Below are 20246 nucleotides of genomic sequence, written 5' to 3' on the forward strand. Positions count from 1 at the left end.
TGTCATTTCTTCAGTGTTGTCACATGAAAAGATATACTCTAAATAATAATTACAAAAATGTGAGGGGTGTACTCACTTTTATGAGATACTGTACAATGGATATTGAGGAATGATGTGGTACATGTTTTTCTAGAAGGGAGGGTCAAGTGAAACAAAAGGCAGTTTGTCTGTCTTTTTTTTGTTGTCACATCTTGTCCCTAACGCCATGTATATGGTAAGACAGACAAACTGCCTTTTGTTTCACTTGACCCTCCCTTAAAGATCGTAAGCTCTAACGAGCAGGGCCTTCTGATTCCTCCTGTTTTGAATTGTACTGTAACTGTATTGTCTTCCCCCACACTGCAAAGCGCTGCGCAAACTGTTGGCGCTATATAAATCCTGTATAATAATAAATAATAATGATTAGACCAACACACACCATCGGCACTTGTTCGTCAACATGGAAAAAGCCAGCACTGGCTGGCAACCATGACCATGGATGTTACAAACACCGCCACCACGTGAAGACACCGCAGGAGCAGCAGTGCACGTGATCGGCGGGAGCATGGCACTGATATATAGGTGGCTCCACACCATAAGGGGAGGAGACAGCAAGGGAGGAAACCCTCCCTGTAATATATAGCAGCTCCTGGAGCAGATCTGCACCCGCCACCAGGGGGAACGTATATGCCGCTGAGATGGTGTATTGCAATTGCAAAAAAATATGGTAAAATTGGGTAAATGTTAGAATATATTTTTAAAAAAGAGACATCAGCTAATTACCAGACATCACCCTGTGAGTTCATTACTTAATGACTCTTACGCTTGTCTGAATCTAACTATATGTTTACTACATTGTTACTTTTTTGTACTACCATTACCCTGAGACACTATGATTCACTAATTGTGTCTAATCAATCAGTGCCATTAAATCTAATGAGCTCACTTATATTTTTCTCACTCGTTTTCTTTCATCACATCTCTCTTATCACTATTTCTGTTTATTGGTTGTATAGACATCAGCACTTTCTCTTGGGTTCTGAGCCTCCTTTTTTTGATTTTTCCTTCTCCTTTCTTTTTCTTTCTGGTTTCTACCTCTGATTTTGACACTGCTTCTGCTGGAATATACTTTTTACATTTGAATACTCCTATATATTTTCAGTTATCACTAAGTGATACAGCTTACATTCTAATACTTCGGTATGCTACTTTTTGTATTCTCAGCCAGTGTCATATCATCTCTAATGATCATACTCCCCACTACATATATCTCCTTGCCCGGCTCCCCATTGTTGTGGGAATTCTTGTCCCTTTAGCTCCCGGATCAGATGTTGGTACCCCCACTCCATGGCAGCATTTATCAATCAGATTCAGCCAGATGTAAGTGTGATTTCCCCACTTGGGTCAAACATTCGTTGAAATTTCACATTTGCTGGCCAATATAAATCACAGTAAACATTGACATTTTAAATATTTACTTTTAGACAGATCTACCTATATACTCCTGATGAGTGGGCGTACAGACCGACGAAACACGTCGAGTTTCCTAATATATATAGATATATTTACTGTTATGTTACACGGATGCTGCAGTGTTGTCATTATGTGCAATATGCTGTTATGCTGTTATTTTGTTATTTGTCTTACATGCTTCATATGCCTTGCAATTATGCCTTTGACTATGTATATATATTTATTGTATGCTTTTACTTTACAAATAAACGTACTTTTTGACTCCCTATGACTATTGTGTCAACCTCATCTAAAGTCCCATCAGGGCGACCTTTCTCTTGTTCTTGCAAATAATTTAGGGATGGAGGTGTACACAATTGCAAGTGTGAGATCATTCTTTCTTCAAAGTTTTTTAGTCTCTTCTGTTTGTGTTTGGGGATTGGATACACCATATGTGGTGAATTTGTAGGTTATTAGATTGTTTTTATCCATACCATGTAGTTTATTCCTATGTTTTTGTATTTATAACTTGAGATGACTGCAGCTTGGTTCACTGCGCATACGCAATGACGTCATCGTGCTGTGTGCATTGTGATGAAGTTGTGACGCTGCATGCGTTGTGACGGCGTGACACTTTTTGGCTCCAAAGGGCAGCCTTTTCAAACAGTTCTATGTATATATAGTTTATTGATTTGGGGCGATTAATCTCAAGTGGTGCATGCGATTTGAAGAAGTATTGTCAGTCCAGACTCCGTTTTTTTGAGGGCATGACAGCCCATTTTTATTTAAAGAGCGGACAATTCACAAAACCACAGCAATTTCACACCATTACTGTATATGGTTAACTCAGCCTCCAGGCTTACTCACATGCCACACCGCTGCTTCAGGTCTCACGCCTAGGCCTAAGGTCTGATCCTCAGACCAACACAAGTATCCTTTGGCAAAGCTACCTTGGAGCTTCCTTGGGAGCAGCTTCATACTTCGCTGTTGCGGAATACATCTGCCTTCTGCAGACCTGTAAGCTCTGGCTGCCAACTGCAGCCTCTCTCTCTCTCAGGGAAAGTGGGAGCCCTCCTGACTCCCATACACGGACCTCATGTCTGTCGGTTAGAGTCCTCCTGACTCCTGGGCCAGACCTCCTGTCTGCCCGGGTGCAGCTGTCTCCAACTGGGAGCCCTGATTGCTAACCCTGGAAATAATATGAACATAGCCACAGGTGTGCAATCAGCAGGCCTGTCTTTACCAAAACCAGGTGTAGATTGCCTGGGGTCGCCTCTCTACATAATATTACATAATATATATATATATATATATATATATATATATATATATATATATATATATAGATTACAAACACCCAGAGAAGTGTATTCGATGTATTCAATCGATTACACTACCATCAATCCACGGAATTTCCATCTTTACACTAAGCAGACTGGATTTGGCATCATGACACAAAAAGGCATTCCATAAGGCTCTGCAACTTACTGAATTTACCAAAGATGGCTCTGTATTACCTTTACTGTCTGCGTGTGTGTAATTAGCTGATGTCTCCATGATATGCAACTGCATATGTATATTATGCTACAAGGACTCTATAAGGGATTCTTGATGAAAGACAAACAGTTGCCTGCTGTAAAGCACATACTTATAGGATGGCACATGGAGGAGTTATGTTGCCTTTATGATATCAGAGATACTTTCTGTGGAGTTTTCAGCTATCTATACCCTTACTGCAACTTACTGAATTCACAAAAGAATGGCTAAGCATTGCCTCTATTGTTTCTATGTAGGCAATTAGCTGATGTCACCATTATTTGCAACTGTAAACGTATATAGCGCCACAAGGACTTATGTCTATGAGGAATCCTTGATCAAAAATTAACAGTTGCTTGATTCCAGGAGACAGGCAGTTACTCTAGAAGAGCTGGACAGGGCTGTAGAAGGTCCTTAACCCATCATCAGGACTGGTATCTGCTCCTTTGTGCAAGGAGGAACAGGATGAGCACTGCAAGAGCCCTACAAAATGACCTCCAGCAGGCCACTGGTGTGAATGTCTCTGACCAATCAGAAACAGATTTCATGAGAGTGGCCTGAGGACCCAATGTCCTCTGTAACGTTAAAAAACCATACCCCGTGGAGAAACCATACCCTCGTCACTTCCGGGCTGAAACAGCTGAGCAGCGCAGCAGTGCGCATGCTCAGAGCCCCGGATACGTGATTGAACATTAAAGAATTAGACAAGTGCGCATGCTCGGTGGGCATGAAATTCTCACGGCACTGTGTCTAATGTAAAACTTGCGGCGCTTACATTAAAACAGCTCCTCTGAAACGTAAAACAGCTCCTCTGAAACGTAAATCATCTCCGCTCTTCGCCCTGTCACTTCCCTCATCTCCGGTAATAAATATAAAAGCGGCGGCGGGTGTATGTGATGTAAATGTGACGGCGATCGCGGCTCCGTGATCCGCTTTTATATTTATTACCGGAGATGAGGGCAGTGACAAGGCGAAGAGCGGAGATGATTTACGTTTCAGAGGAGCTGTTTTAATGTAAGCGCCGCAAGTTTAACTACCGTGAGAAATCCATACCCTCCGTAGCGGAACCGGAAGTGACGAGGGTATGGTTTTCTCACGGGTATGGGTTTTTCACGGAACATCCTCTAGTGGGTTGTGTGCTCACTGCCCAGCACTGTGGAGATCGATTGGCATTTGCCATTGAACACCAGAATTGGCAGGTCCGCCACTGGCACCCTGTGCTTTTTACAGATGGGAGCAGTTTCACCCTGAGCACATGTGGCAGATGTCAAAGGGTCTGGAGAAGCCATGGAGAATGTTATGCTGCCTGTAGCATGACAAGTTTGAAGGTGGGTCAGTGATGGTCTGGGGAGCCATATGTATGGAGGGAAGCACAGACCTCTACAGGCTAGAGAATAGCACCCTGACTGCCATTAGGTATTGGGATGAAATCCTTGGAACCATTGTCAGACCCTATTCTGGTTCAGTGGGTACTGGGTTCCTCCTGGTGCATGACAATGTCCAGCCTCATGTGGCGAGAGTATGCAGCCAGGTCCTGGAGGATGAAGGAATTGATACCACTGAATGGCCCCCACTGTCACCTGAATCCAATAGAACACCTCTGGGACATTATGTTTTGGTCCTTACGACGCCACCAGGTTGCGCCTCAGTCTGTTCAGGAGATCAGTGATACCCTGGTCCAGATCTAGGAGGAAATACCCCAGGACACCATCCGGCATCTCATTAGGAGCATGCCCCGATGTTGTCAGGCATGCATATAAGCACCTGGGGTCCATAAAAACTACTGAGTACCATACCGAGTTGCTGCAATAAAATTTCAGCAAAATGGACTAGCCTGCTGCATCATATTTTCACTTTGACTTTTGGTGTGTCTTTGAATTCAGCCCTCTGTAGGTTGAAAACTTCACCTTGCCACTATAGTGAAGAATTAATTAACTGCAATGTATTATGAATCACTCTTCAGGGTCCTACTTGGCACCCCCTTTTTCCCTATTCTTCAGGGTTTTACACGGCACCCCCTTTACTCTGACACTCTGTGTGAGCTAGCCCCTTGATCCTCTGATTTTACTGGAGTGGTCCCCCTTCCTGGGCAGACTCTTTGGCAAGTCCCCTGGTACTCACGGACACTGTTTTTTCCCGGAAGACTCTGCCAGCAGCTCCACTGTCAGCTCCACTGGATCTTCTGCAGCTCAGCTCCACACCTGGTTCACTAGGCCGACTGCCTAAGACCACCTTCCTCATACAGGAGGAGAGACAGCCATCAGCCTCCTCCTGGGACTCTGCTTCCCGCCAAAGATGCCTTGTCACATGTCCCCCTGGCCTTTATGAGCAATCCCAGGATACACTGCAAGAGTGCCCTCGCACTGGGACTCTCACAAAAGCCAATGTGTCACTGGCCAGGTTTCCTCCACTGTCCAACAGGCTCCCCTATTGGATGCAGTGGAGGCACTCCCTTAAACCCAGTGAATCACACCTGGGAACATGCAACAGGCAAACTAATAGATCAGGCTCCCCTGATAGGCAGATGGAGCATACAATGCTTTGAACCTAGCACCTAACTAGGAGGGTACTGCATCTGAAAAAAAAATTTTTTAAAAATTACTCCTGGAAAGGAATAGTGAAAATAACTCTGGCAGCAAAAAGGTTAAATGTCGATGTTTTTACACGCTACGTGAATTTACCTGAACTGGATTACAACCCTTTTGTGGTGTCTAGGCTGTGAAAATATCAATATTTGTTTTTCCATGACAAGGGAAGCAAATCTCAAAGTGGTTTCTTAAAGTATAAAGTTCACTTATCCTTTAAGAATTTGCAGGTAAAAAAAATGTGTATTTATTTATTTTTGGAGCCTGCAAAGCAGCATCTGCTGGAGACCTGCATGGCACCAGCAATCAGCTGATTGCTGGTGCCATGCAAGAGAGAATGAACTACCACAACGGTCCACAGCATCGTGGTAGTTCATTGAAAACTAGAAGCCCACAGTCGCAAATGCTGCCAGAACTTTGTAGTTTTCCATGCACAGAGCGCTGTTAATTAGCAACGCAGTCGTAGCCCCGCTCAGCCAGGTTTTTTTTAAATTGTGACAGCTAGCGGAAGGGAGAAGATCCCCACTAGCTGTCAGATCGGGGAAATAGGAAGGTGCGGGGGCCTGAATATGGGTGTAACATGTTACAAAAAGTGAACTTATCCTTTAAAGGGTAAATCCACTTTCATAGGGGGGAAAAATAGCAAATAAAAAAATAATAATAATAATAATAATATAGCATATACAATTATACACAAGTCATATTGTGATTGAATGTTATTAAAAGTTACCTTTCCTTTTCAATCTGCAGCTCTGTAATTTTCGGAAAGTTTACAGAACCCCCCCCCCCCCCCAAAAAAAAGTCTGCCCCAAGATACAAGTCAGATTTCAGGCATCCCCTGCAACAAAAATGTCATTTTTGGTGAGCTACTTACAATAGGAAATTGCATCTAAAGGGATGCAGGCCTAGCAGCTTTCCTCATTAAAGCCATGCAGGTGAACAGCTAAGTGATACTTATGAAACCACTGCCATTAGATTCACTTTCTCACATGGATAAAGACAAACACACAGGAAGGTATGCTTTAAACACTTGACCACCAGGCAAAGCTAGAAAATTACTTAGAACCCCCAAACATTATATATTTTCTGAAAGCAGAGGCCATGAAAAATAAAATAGCGGTCGCTGCAATTTTTATGTTGCAGGATATTCGCACATTGTAAATTTTCCGGAAAACATACACTGTAATGAATTTTAGTGCACACAAACTTAACCACTTTACCACCAGAGGATTTTGCTGTCTTACGTCTGGGCCACTTTTTGCGATTCGGCACTGTGCGACTTTAACTGACAATTGCGCGGTCGTGCGATGCTGTACCCAAACGAAATTTACGTCTTTTTTTTCCCCACAAACAGAGCTTTCTTTTGGTGGTATTTGATCACCTGTGCGATTTTTACTTTTTGCACTATAAACAAAATAAGAGCGACAATTTTGAAAAAATAACAATATTTTTCACATTTTTTTATATGAAATTCCCCCAAAAAAATGTAAAAATCAAAATTTTTTATCATTTTAGGCCAATTTGTTTTCTGCTACATATTTTTGGTAAAAAAAATCGCAATAAGCGTATTTTGATTGGTTTGCGCAAAAGTTATTGCGTTTACTAACAAAGGGAAAGATTTCTGTTTTTGGTGTTTTTTTTTTTTAACGAGTAATGGCGGCGATCTGCGGTTTTTTTTTTGCGGGACTGCGACATTGCGGCGGACAGATCGGACCCTTGACTGACATTTTTGACACTTTTGGGGGTACCAGTGACATTTCTACAGTAATCAGTGCTATAAATATGCACTGTTACTGTAAAAATGACACTGGCAGGGAAGGGGTTAATTTTATTGGAGAGGGAGGGGTTAATGTATGCCTGGTGCTTACTAACGTGTGTGGGGGGAGGTGACTGTGTGACACAGGGACAGATCTCAGGTTCAGCTATGCTGAACCCTGCAATCTGCCACTGCCTGTCACTTCGGACTTCCACACTAGATTCCCCGACGATCGGGGAAGAGCAGCGGCGATCGCCGTTGCTCCTCCCCTGGCCCGACTCCCGCTGTGACTGAAAACAGCGGGAGCGAGCCACCGGCGGCGCGCGCGCGCTCGACAAGAAGGGGGAGTGTCTGCCGACGTAGGTCTACGTCGTCAGACCTACAAGAGCCACTTTGCCGCAGTAGAGCTCTAGTGAGCAGCGGGCAAAGTGGTTAATATAATACCTAATTTTTTGGTAAAATGTATGTTGAGTAAATAGATATCTAACATTTAAAATTGAGTACACCAGTGCAATAGTGATAAACTATCATACCTAAAAATCTCCAGAGGCAAAGCTTATACAGGTTACCAGTAAGAGTTATGCTGGATATCTGGTGCTAGAATTATTGCTCTTAATCTGATGTTTGCGGTTACGTGTGGTGTGGTCGCAGTTTACAAATGGTTATCAACATTTTTTACACATACAGAACTGCCACTCATCCCATCCCTCCCCAGCACTGCCACTCATCCCTAACCCCCTCCCCCAGTACTTCCACTCATCCCACCCCCCTCCCCCAGCACTGCCACTCATCCCATCCCATCCCATCCTATCCCACCCCCCTCTCCCTAGGCTAGCACTGCCACTCATCCCCCTCCCCACCCCCCCAGCACTGCCACTCATCCCATCCTATCCCACCCCCCTCTCCCTAGGCTAGCACTGCCACTCATCCCCCTCCCCCCCCCCCCCAGCACTGCCACTCATCCCCTTCCCCCACCTGCACTGTCACTCATCCCATCCCTCCAGCAGGGGCGTATGTACAGGATTCCCAGGGGTTGCAATTGCATGCTCCCATGCAGCTCCATGTACAATACTGACGGGCGCTGACGAGGATTCACTGATGGGCACTGATGTGCATTATTGGGCACTAATGAGCACTAACAGGGCTCTGTAGTGGAACTGATAAGCACTGTAGAGGCACCGATGAGCACTAATAAGCACTCACTGATGGCCACTGTAGGGCACTGATGAGTACTGTAGTGGCACAGTAGGGCACTGATGAGTACTGTAGTGGCACAGTAGGGCACTGATGAGTACTGTAGTGGCACCGTAGTGCACTAATGAGCACTATAGTGGCACCGTAGGACACTGATGAGCACTGTAGTGGCGCTGTAGGGTACTGATGCGGCATTGATGGATACTGTAGTGGCACTGATGTGCACTGTACTGGCACTGATGGGCACTGCAGTGCCACTGATGGTACTGTAGAGCACAGATGAGCAACGTAGTGGCACTGATGGCACTGTAGTGACACTGTAGGGGCACTGATGTTGCACTGTAGGGCACTGATGAGCACTGCTGAGCACACAAAAACTCAATCTACTCTGCTGCATTGAATCTCTCTGCTCTCCTCACAGTCTGTATCAGTGTGAGGAGAGGAAAGAGCTGAACCGGGCAGGACCTCGGTTTGTTTACAAAGTGATCGCTTTATAGCAGCTGCTCCTGCTATTCATGTGTGCTCCTTAGGCCCTTTCACACGGATATGTTTTTCCTGCCATTTTACCTTGCAAGGAAAACACAAGAAAAAGGTTTCCCTTTAAATACTTTGGAACTTTTCACACCATTGCGCTGTGGGTGCGGTGCATTTTGAAAAGTCCTGCATGCTGCATCTTTGGTGCGGATGCAGTTTTCCATTGAAATTAATGGAAACCACTGCAAAATCACAGTAAGATCACGTAAAAATGCACAGCGATTTGTGTTTTTGGTGCGTTTTTGAGTCATATTTTTCACAGGTGCCGGCATTCCAAAAACACACCAGAAACGCACAGGAAACGCATATGAAACACAGTAAAATTGCAGTGTGAAAGGGCCCTAACAGTGCTTTGTAACTATCTGTCGCATCTACGTGTGCAGCTTAAAATGCCCCAGGTTCTGGAAGTCTGACTCTGATATACAACAGTTAAAATAAGTATTGAACACGACACCATTTTTATAGGTAAATATATTTATAAAGAAGTTTAACACCCTCCTAGGTAGGTGTTATAGAGTGAGTATAGTTTTTGCCTCTGTCTGCCTATCAGAGGAGCAGCAGGTCAATTCTATATTGCTTTCTGCTTAACAGAGAGCAGGATCTGTGAGTTAGGTCTGCTCAATGTGCTCAGTGTGTGATTCATATGGTCTGGGGGTGTGTCCCCACTGGTCCAATGGGCAGGCACATTGGACAGTGAAGGAAACCTGACCAATGGTCACACAGGCTTTGATACAGCCCCAGTTATTGGCACAGACTGCTGTCTCGGTGCATTGTGGGGTGTAGTATAAAAGCCAAGGGCACATGTGCTCAGGGTCTTGGTGAGTCCTGAAAGGAGGGTGGTGGCTGCCTCCTTTTCTGCAGTGGTTGGTGTACGGTCACAGGCAGTTGGCCTGGTGAGCCAGAAGTGGGGAGCTGAACCCAGAGGTCCAGAAGAGCTGACTAGGAGGAGTTGAGACACTGGAGAACCTGAAAAGCAGTATCGTGAGTACAGGAGATCTTGTCTAAGGGCCTGAACAGGAAGGGGGCCACTCCGGAGTAGAGTAGTCAGAGGACGGGTGTCAGCTGGTGGATAGAAAGGGGGTGCTAGGCGAGTACCCTGAAGATAAGTGCTTAAAGAACTTTACCTCAGATTCATCTAGTGGCAGGATAAAGCTGTGGCCTTGCCGTATTCTCAGATAGAAGTCCTCAGCATTGTGAATAGTTCAAGTTTGGAGTATCCCACTCTTCCCTTCTCCCATCCCCATATAAAATAAAATAACAAAAACAACAACCCCCTAGACTGATCATTGACTGAGCTGGGAAATAAAGTGTTAAGATTCTGCATGCAGTTGCTAATTGGTGTCATGGACTTGCAATAGAGCTTGGCGAGCTTACCTGTACCTTCATGTCTGTATTAGAGGTCAGACTGCATTTCTGGATCCTTTTTATCACCTCTACTTCCTGTTCCTGTCCCACCCAGGTCATCACAGGAAGTCTATATTAACCAATGCACTGTTGGTCTGCTTTGCTGTTCAACAGTATTAGTTTCCTGTTTGCTTGAAATTACTCATCTGTGTGCCGACTTTGCCTTGTCCCTGACTATTCCTGTTTGCCTGTTACCCTGACCTTTGGCCTGTCCCTTGACTACCCTTGTCTGCCTGTTACCCCGACCTTGGCTTACCCTTCACCATTCTGTGTGTCCTGAGTGGCTGCTTCCCTTCTCTCCCTACGGAGCGTGACCTGGGGGACCCCAGGGGCCGCGACCTGGGCCCAGCTGCAGCGAAGTCCATCCTCACCACTAGAGGCTCTGGTGAAAACCTGCTGGGTCTTAGACTCCGCGCCCTGGGGAATCTTGGGTTCACGTTCTGGTCCATCCGCAGCAGTCTGCTATAGGGTTCACTACCTTGCGCTGCGCCCCTGCCTCCAACAGGGTGCAGTTGTCACCTGGCCACAGGTGATCTGACAATTGGTAACCCAGGGGGATCTGAAAGGTGAAAAATCCAGCAGCCCTGAAGGGGGCAGTTCAGCAGATGCTAATGACATGAAATTTTCTTTGTATATATGGATTGCATGGGTTATTACTGACATTTGGTGAAAATTGCATGCCAATAGTATCTTTAGAAATATAGAGTAAGAAAAAAACCCCAAAGTAGTTGGGATTTGATATAGCGCTTGCTATTGCTAGCCAGGGATGGACAATTGCTTGTCAATAGCCTGGGTAGAGATGTTGAGGCAAATATAAAGTGATGGGAATAAATAGATAAATATGCATAGAATAAATTAGATTAATTTATTAAACTCGGTAAATATGTGACTAGGTAATAATAAATCACAATAAATTTCAGTATACAATCAATAAATGAATGAATGAAAAAACAAATTTAAACCCGCGCTACACAGTGTGTTAGATTATTATTAATAAAAAAGTGAATGTGTGCAGCTGCTGCAAACACTAAGAAATTCTTAGAGCAGATATTTATAAACAAATTTATGCAGCGCTAGCATCTATATAATTTAGTGAAAATGGTGTACCATATAATTATGGCTCAAATAATGTATAAAGTGCTATAGTGCTAAAATCAAAATAGTTCAAACATACAATATGCTAAAATATCAAGTGTATATAAGTCCTAAATGGTCACAATAAATCAATCAAATCACATATGTGCCATAAAGTGCAAATAAGTGCCAAAAAGTCCACATAAAGTTCATAAGTGACTTTGGTGCATGAGAAAAACTTCAGTGCCAAAGGTGGAAAAGTGCAAGTGCTTTTGCTGAATCCTCCAGTAGTCCAACTGCTGGTACTTGTGGTGTTGGCCTTATGGAATAATGGGGGTATGCACTCACCAGAAGTTGTGGGTCTTAATTACCGTACGGTAGAAAGACCTTTAGAGCCTTGTGGCCTCCTGGGCCAAAGAGGTGACTGCTGGGCTTTGTAGTCCCCTACGGTCCGGGATCTCCCTCCTGGATAAGCTGGATCCTCAGGGTCCGGTTAGGGTAAAAAATAAATGCTGCAGATAGTGCAGTACCGTTAAAATATTCTTTAATATGTAAAGCTGATTGCACAGTACAAAAAAAGGTTAAAATTCTAGGGATCACGTCTGCTAAAAACGGTGCCTGTGAGTGGAGAGCGGTAACTACCGGTTTGCGCTCCACCAGGCTCCCAGAACGTGCAGCGATGGCACTTATTTGCACTTTATGGCACATATGTGATTTGATTGATTTATTGTGACCATTTATTGATTGTATACTGAGATTTATTATTACCTAGTCACATATTTACTGAGTTTAATAATTTAATCTAATTTATTCTATACATATTTATCTATTTATTCCCATCACTTTATATTTGCCTCAACATCTCTACCCAGGCTATTGACAAGCAATTGTCCATCCCTGGCTAGCAATAGCAAGCGCTATATCAAATCCCAACTACTTTGGGGTTTTTTTCTTACTCACTAATTATCTACCCTATAGCAGCTGCTATCACTACCCCCTTCCTCCTATTTATTTATTATCACCCCCCAATAGGCCATCCATAGGTGCGAAGGATATACACCATTTGGAGTGTATATCTTTACCATCTTTAGAAATATGTTTGACTACAAAAATGGTGACATGTTCCATACTTATTTTACCCGCTGTAACAGTTATAACCTGCAACTTCTTATTATATTTACATAAACAGAGGACTGTATCATTGAGGTATACATGAAGTTTTTGAATTTTATGGACTATCGATTTCAGCTCATCTTTATTTTCACAACGAACATCAGGGAGAGAAAATAGACTCCATGGATGAATGGGCTTTGGTGCTTTGCTTGCTTGCTTATTTAGAAGCTAATTAACATAATAACTTCCTTACTGCATGTCTTACATGACACTACTGATTCTCAAGCTTTAATGAGAACAAACGAAAATGTTTAGGTTATAGGATAGCAAACCTACAGTACATGAAAGGCTATGAAAACAGGTAAACGACTGTTGATTTTTGCCAATTAAATAACAAAACATTGTACTGCAGTTTGGCATATCCTGTACATTGTGGAGTTCATTATAGTTCATTGTAGTCAAAAACTTGGTTCCGTGTGAGATGGCAATGAGAGTGACTTGGTCGTCCAGTGAGTGGAATGACAATATTGCCATTTTTAAATATATGGTAGAGTGTGAAGGTGCACTAATAATACTTATTCAATTATTAATTTCTACAATAAAATATTTATATTTTAAAAGCGAGTTTAAAAGTAGAACTATAGGCAAAACTTTTTTTTTTTTTATCATTTTGGATAGAGCAAGGGAGGGTTATATACCCTGTCAGATTTTTTTTCACCATCTGTGTCCCATTGCAGAGATTCCCCTCCACTTCCTGTCCCACAGCCAAAACAGGAAGTGGGAGGAAATCCCCTGCAAATTAATGGAAATCCTTGGGGACCCCTAGGTCCCCAGAACTAGTGCCCCTATTGGACGATTCCCCCCGCCCCCCCATTACCTTTCTAGGAACAACCCAAAATTTGGGTTTTTCTTTTACTTTCACTTTCAATGATAATGGTAAACAGGACAAATTGAGAGGTTGAATCTGCCTAATGGAACCACAGACAGCAATAAAAACTGACAGATGTTGTAATCTCTCCCTGCTCCATCCAGGACTTAAAAAAAGGTTTTGCCTTCAGTTATACCTAAAGCAGAAGTATGGCTAAAGCTTTTTTGACCCTACTTCCCCTGCTTGTTATGCACTCCCCTTCCAGCCCAGCGCTCCAGTGAGCACTGGAGGGGCAGAGCAAAGAGTCAGTGAGTGAGAGGAGGGGAGAACTGAGCAATCAGAGGTGTTCGATAGCGCATTGCAGAGGTGGCAGGGGACAGATGCAGCATCAAATCAATGCTGCATCCACCTAGGAGAGTACAATGTTTTTTACTGCATACTTCTCTTTTATACATAAATAAATAAAAACTGCATACTTCTCTTTTAATCCTCATTAACTTTTCCTATGGTATTTCCAATAAATAATTTTGCTAGGCTGACAGAATCCTATTGCAGCCTTAGAGCAAACAAACAGAAACTAATATCCACTGGCACAAAATGAAAAGGCATGTTCAAAAATGCTAGAAGCTTGGGTTAACTTAATATAAGAACTGGAACTGTTGATACACTAGGTTTTCGGGTACTCCCTGTATCGGAGGGACAGGGTAGGTAGAAGAGGGGAAAAGGAGTTGGAACTTTTGTGGCTGAAGCTTCAAAGAGAAACAAATGGTAAATGAACCATTTGCCGACTGCCCCACGCAGATTTACTGCGGCAGTAGATCTACATGATTTTGTGCACGCGGTCTCGGCGGCACATCGGTGTCAGGTAGTGGGAGGAGCGTCAAGGATCGCCGCCGGCCTCGTGCGATCATCACAGAAACTGACAGAAGACCCGTCTGCTTATGTAAACAATCTTCTGTCAATCTTTTGTCATACAGAAGATTGAAACCCCCGATCTCTCTGTCCCTGTTACAGAGTCCCCCCCACACAGTGGTGTATTCAGGTTTTGTGCTGCCCTAGGCCTGACTAAACTTGTGCATCCCCTAATTTAAATATGACGCACCCCTTCCTGTAAAGGCCACACCTCTTCCTGTTTATGACCCGCCCTGTCATCTGTAAACCACAGACCACAACCACAGTCTATCAGTGCCCATCAGTGTAGCCTCATCAGTTCCCAGACAGTCAGCCTCAGCAGTGCCCATCATCATACCATACCCTATCATACCAGGAGATAGCAGTGTGACCGCTTTATGGGGGTGCCAGACTGATTTGCCTCCTGGACCCTGCCCTCCAGCCCAATTCGCCCTATAAGACTGGCACTATACTAAAAGTGTGTAGCGCAATCCGTCAGGGACTCTTTTTAGTGGGGGAGGCGGGAGGAGACTGTTTTTTTCTTGTGCGTGGTGCAGCTTTTTTCCTGCCCTCCTGCAAAGTGCTGCCCTAGGCCTGGGCCTTGTTGGCCTAGGCCAAGATACAGCACTGCCCCCACAGTCAGTAAGCATTATTAGGCATACATTAACCCCTTTGTTCACCCCCAGTGTTAACCTCTTCCCTGCCAGTGTGATTTATACAGTAACAGTGCATATTATTTAGCACTGATTACTGTATTAATGTCACTGGTCCTCAAAAAGTGTCAAAAATGTCAGTTAGCAGTCCGATCTGTCCGCCGCAATCTCGCAGTCCCGCTACAAATCCCTGATAACCGCCATTACTAATAAAAACAAAAAATAAAAAGTCCAAAAATCTTTCCCATAGTTTGTAAACGCTATAACGTTTGCACAAACCAATTAAAATACGCTTTTTGGGATTTTTTTTTACCAAATATATGTAGCAGAATACAAATTGGCCTAAACTGTCACTCTTTTTTTGTTTATAGCGCAAAATCTAAAAACCACAGAGGTGATCAAATACAACTGAAAGAAAGCTGTATTTGTGGGGGAAAAAAAGGAAATCAATTGTATTTGGGTACAGAGTCACACAACCGTGCAATTTTTTGTTAAAATAACGCAGTGCCGAATTGCAAAGAGACTCGGCAGCCCGGGACTCTTCTCCTCATTGGCTGAGACAACAGCGGAGCACCATTGGGCTCTGTGTCTGAATGGACACATGGAGCTGCGGCTCGGCTCGGGTGCCCCCATAGCAATCCCCTGAGGGGGGTGGGGCCAGGAGCACTGAAGATGGATCTGAGAAGAGGAGGATCAGGGCTGCTCTATGCAAAACAACTTCACAGAGCAGGCAAGTATAACGACGCCCTCAGTTGAAGTCCGTGATGACGAAACGCGTCAGTGCGTGAGTATGCGGTTGCCATAGTAACGAAAGACGCCACGCTGCCAGTTCCAGCTTGCTAGGTACCGAGCGGTCGGCGCGTGAGGACAGCGGTGGATTCACTGTTTTACACTCTTCTATGCATTCGCAACGCCTGAATTTCTTCTATGTTTGTGAGTAGCATTTTGATGGGAACGGGGGACTTGATTTATATTGTTTTACAATAAAGTGTACGGAATTACACTATGTGTCCCCGTTATATGCTTTCACTTACATGATTGGTTGGGCGTGAGCTGATTGCCGTTGGAGATATAGAGTCCTTTCAGGAACCAAGCTGCGGCTGCACATTGGTCCATAGGTGGAGATTCTATCTGTTATATACAAGCCAATACTGAACGTTTGTCTGGTGAGTGTCCATTCTGGCGGGGTGGCACATCTTGATGGTGGAGACGCACTGATTGCATTGATAGCTGCACATCTATCTCACCAATATTTGATATCTGCACCTAAAATTTGACTTTTTTGCGTTTAGCATTGGGGTGTGTGTTTACTCCCAGTGATTGCAAGCGGTTCTCTGTAATCATTATTATCTATTATATCATATATTAGTTACTGATAATTTGAAAATGTTATGATTATTGGTGTTAGCGCTGCTAGTGTTACAGATTTATTTATTCATCAGTGGATCTGTCACACCTTTTATTTTAGGCAAGTATAACGTGTTTGTTATTTTTAGGCAAAAAAAACAAGACTTTAGTATCACTAATTTGTAAGTGCCATAGTTCAACTTTAAAAGGGGTCAGTTGGACATCAAACACAGTTGCAAATCAAAGCAATCATATGAGCAGCTAAATGTTTCCTTCATAATAAATCTTGTATTTTTTATTAATACTCTTTCTTGAAAATGGTATCATTGGAAATGCTATTGAGTATTGACATTTTATGTAATATTATATATATTGTAGCAGAGTGTCTCAGAGGAAAAGTCCTGCTCGGGGGGTTTACACATCTTTCAGGCTCCTCTCATACACATTAAGCCTAGGTTTACACTGAGGGCGGGTTTGAAATGGTGCGAGTTCACCTGAACCCGCACCATTTCAAACCAGCATGTTAATGTGAGTTCGGGGGCAATTTGACAGACATCTGTGAGGGTTCCTGCAGAGATGTCTATTGAAAACGCCCCCGAAGTCTACAAAAGCAGTGCAGAAGCTACTTTTGTGAATCTGTGCAGTGCTGGCAATAGACTCCATTCTGACGTGCGATTTGACATGTCAAATCGCATATCAAATCGGCCCGATGTGAATGGGGGCTTAGGAATCTCTGATCCTCGGTCCAGTATGGATTTCACTCCTCTCCCCAGCGGGAATTTAGACTCACTTGGAACCTGCAGTCAATGCTCAGAGCCTGGGGAACATGCAGGTTGGTCTGTTAGAGCTGCAAGGTTGTTGCAAAGCAAGCTGTGTATATGGAGGCTGACAAGCGTTAGGGTTGGATTGCCTGAAAGTCAGGGCACTGATTTGTGTAGTTAGTGCCAGGATATGGCTAGGATTTTGTTTTGTATGTTCTTTAACTGTTTTTCTGTTTACCTCACTGTACAGCATTTGTACATAGACTTGAATAAATCACCAATATAGCTAGAGCAGGGAAGGATTTGAACTTCTTTCTGTGTCGTCTTTGGGTAAATTCACCCTGTTTGGCCTAAAGTACATTATCACTGAGATTGATAGGAAATCCAAAATTTTGCAGTTGTCACCAGAATAAGAGGTGAAGATACCTCTTGAAATGGGGGCACTTGTTTTAGTGAGTACTGTAGAGATTTCCACTTCATGTTGCATATCCAAGATAAAAAAAAAACCTTTACAATGGGACACAGGCAGATAAAAAAATAGCTGACAGGGGTTTTAACACTTCTCTACTGTAGAACTAAAATGTTTAGCCATACATACATTCTAGTTTTTTTTTTTTAACAGCTTTTCCCGTTTTCCAAAAAATATCAACAGACTACAATGAAGAGCATATCTTTCTTGACGTTTATTTTTATCTACACAGCCCAAGGAAGACTTAACATTACAGACTTGGATTGCTTCAATGACTATCTTACTGATATGTTTTGCTCATGGCGAATCCAAGACCCCAGAATCTCCTGCAGTCATGACTTCCAGCTGGAGTATAAAAAACACAGTGACAACAACATGTAAGTTCTTTCCATGTCCATTCCCTTGGTGTCACCTGCACTATGCTTTAATCCAGTATGTTTACTTCTTTATAATACAATTTCATTGTCTATCACAATACCCAAACAGCAACTGCATCAGATTGAATATAGTCGCTGTTCAGCTGACAATTTTCCGCCCAGCTCCTTTCATTTTTCAATTAAAAGATGTAAGCAGGTGCTTAAGTATTAAGATGAGTTAAGTTTTGCAGGCTACCCAGGTGGAAGGGGGTTAAGCTATCTCTGCGTTTTCCTGGAAGGGAAAGGCTTCACCTAAAAAAGACAATTCCTGTATGGGAAGGAACAAAGAGGCTAAGCCAAAGGTTCTGTAACACACTCAAGGGAAATTGCCTGAGCCAGGATTCTACCACACATGGTGTAACACCTCGGGGAAGGTACGCGCATGGGTAGCTAGGAACTAGTTTGTTTGGGGGATAATGTGATTTTGCTCTGTTGGACTGTATTCCTGAAAAAGCCCAGTAAAGTTCAGTAACTGTTGAAAGCCTGGCCTGAAGTTATTCAAAGGGGTACCTGGAGGTACATGGCGTATCATAAGAGCAGGGCCTGTAAAGCACATACATGTTGAAGAGGAATGAACAAAATGGCACCAAGAAGGGTTAACTCAGTAGAGGAGTTGGCGTGAGGAATGTAGTTGCTAGGGGTAATCATGAACTGGTGGGGATGTAAGAACAGTCAGACAGAGAAGAGTAGCACCAGGCATGGGTAATGGTCCTCCAGTTGTGAGGGGGTCAGTACTCTGACTCTCTCCCTAGTGATCGGTTCCCCAAAAGTAATCAAGACCAATCTCTTGGTACAGAGACTCCATGGATGGGAGAGTCGAAGGAGGTAATTATGTGCATGTATGACGTCTGCACCCAGTGCATGGCGGGACCCAGTTCTGTCACTGGGAGTGAGGTGGCAGAGGTAGGCTGGACTGATTGAGTGGGACAGGCTCAGCAGTGTCCCCCTGATTGAGTGAGACCCCCCTCTAAATGCTACATTCTGGAAGACGAGGTGCACAGCGGCTAGGGATGGAGTGTTACACAGTGGGAATCTTTACGATACACAGCTGCACTTGGTGTACGGCTCACCTCTAAGGCAGGGTTTCATCTAAATGTAGACTTTCACATGACCGTGGCCCCACCTGGTCCAGCATTGGTGATCTCGTTCAGGTACCCCCCCCCCCCACATGCACAGCAAACCTGGCGTAGTCCACAGGATACGCCCCCTTTAATGCACCTGAAGCATAAATTGTAAAGTGACCAAGGCTGTAGCTAGTTAGAATCTGCCCAGGCTTGCCCCAGTGTTCTGGCTGGTGACCACCATATGCTGTGTATGGATTGGTTCCAGCTAGGACCCATTCACACCTCAGCATTTTGTAGCTTAAAGCTCAAAGCTCCAAAATCTGGAGGAGAAAAAATTAATCTCTATGGAGATGGTTCAAATATCCATTACAAGTCGCTTGAAGCCAAATGCCTGAAACTCAAAAAAGCTCTGGAGCTTTTTTGTAGGTCAAATCAGGCAGATTAATGTTTTATTGAAGTGTATATGGTTCCATAGAAATGCATGTAAATGCTTGATTTGCGTGTTTGAGCATGTTTTGTCGTGCATTTCTGAGCATTTGTCTGCAAACAAAAATAAACAATACGAATTAGAGCAGGTTCACATACAGGCGGCCCGACTTGCCGGGGCGACCTGTGAAGTCACGACATGCACGGACTTCATATCACTGAAGTCAATGCAGGTCGCCCCAAAGTAGTACAGGACCCTTTTTCTAAGTCGGACAGTGGCAGAGCTAGACTTTTAAAACAGGGGTGGCAAAGGGGTGGAAAGGTATTATTTTGGGGAGTCAATATACAAAGTGTTCAATTACACTAAAAATAAGTTTATTTTCAACAAAATGTATATAGATTAAATTAAAGTTTGTTTATTAGACCAGGGTGAGGTGAGGTCCTGTCCCCCCATATAGACCTCCCCCCATACAGTAGGCCCGGGTAAGGTGAGGTCCTCACCTCACCCTGGCCTATTGTATGGGGGGGAGATCTATATGGGGGACAGGACCTCACCCTGGTCTACTGTAAGGGGGGATCTATATGGGGACCTCACCTCACCATGGCCTGCTGTAAGGGGGAGATCTATATGGGGGACGGAACCTCACCTCACCCTGGCCTGCTGTAAGGGGGGATCTTAATGGGGGACCTCACCCTGGCCTGCTGTAAGGGGGGATCTATATGG

At 43.9% G+C, this 20246-nt stretch overlaps 1 protein-coding gene across 1 annotated transcript in view; it reads left to right on the forward strand.

Moving 5' to 3' along the window:
- Positions 1-20246, forward strand: part of LOC309558634 (interleukin-4 receptor subunit alpha-like) — a gene marked incomplete at both ends in the record, with an annotated part of 136146 nt that overhangs the window by 27330 nt on the left and 88570 nt on the right. Inside the window, one exon of the mRNA XM_082261700.1 lies at positions 17849-17993. Within this exon, the coding sequence (XP_082117826.1) occupies positions 17849-17993 (145 nt within the window). The remainder of the gene's footprint in view (positions 1-17848; positions 17994-20246) is intronic.

Source organism: Pelophylax lessonae (assembly GCF_965119305.1).
Source record: "Pelophylax lessonae genome assembly, chromosome: 6".
Lineage (NCBI taxonomy): Eukaryota > Metazoa > Chordata > Amphibia > Anura > Ranidae > Pelophylax > Pelophylax lessonae.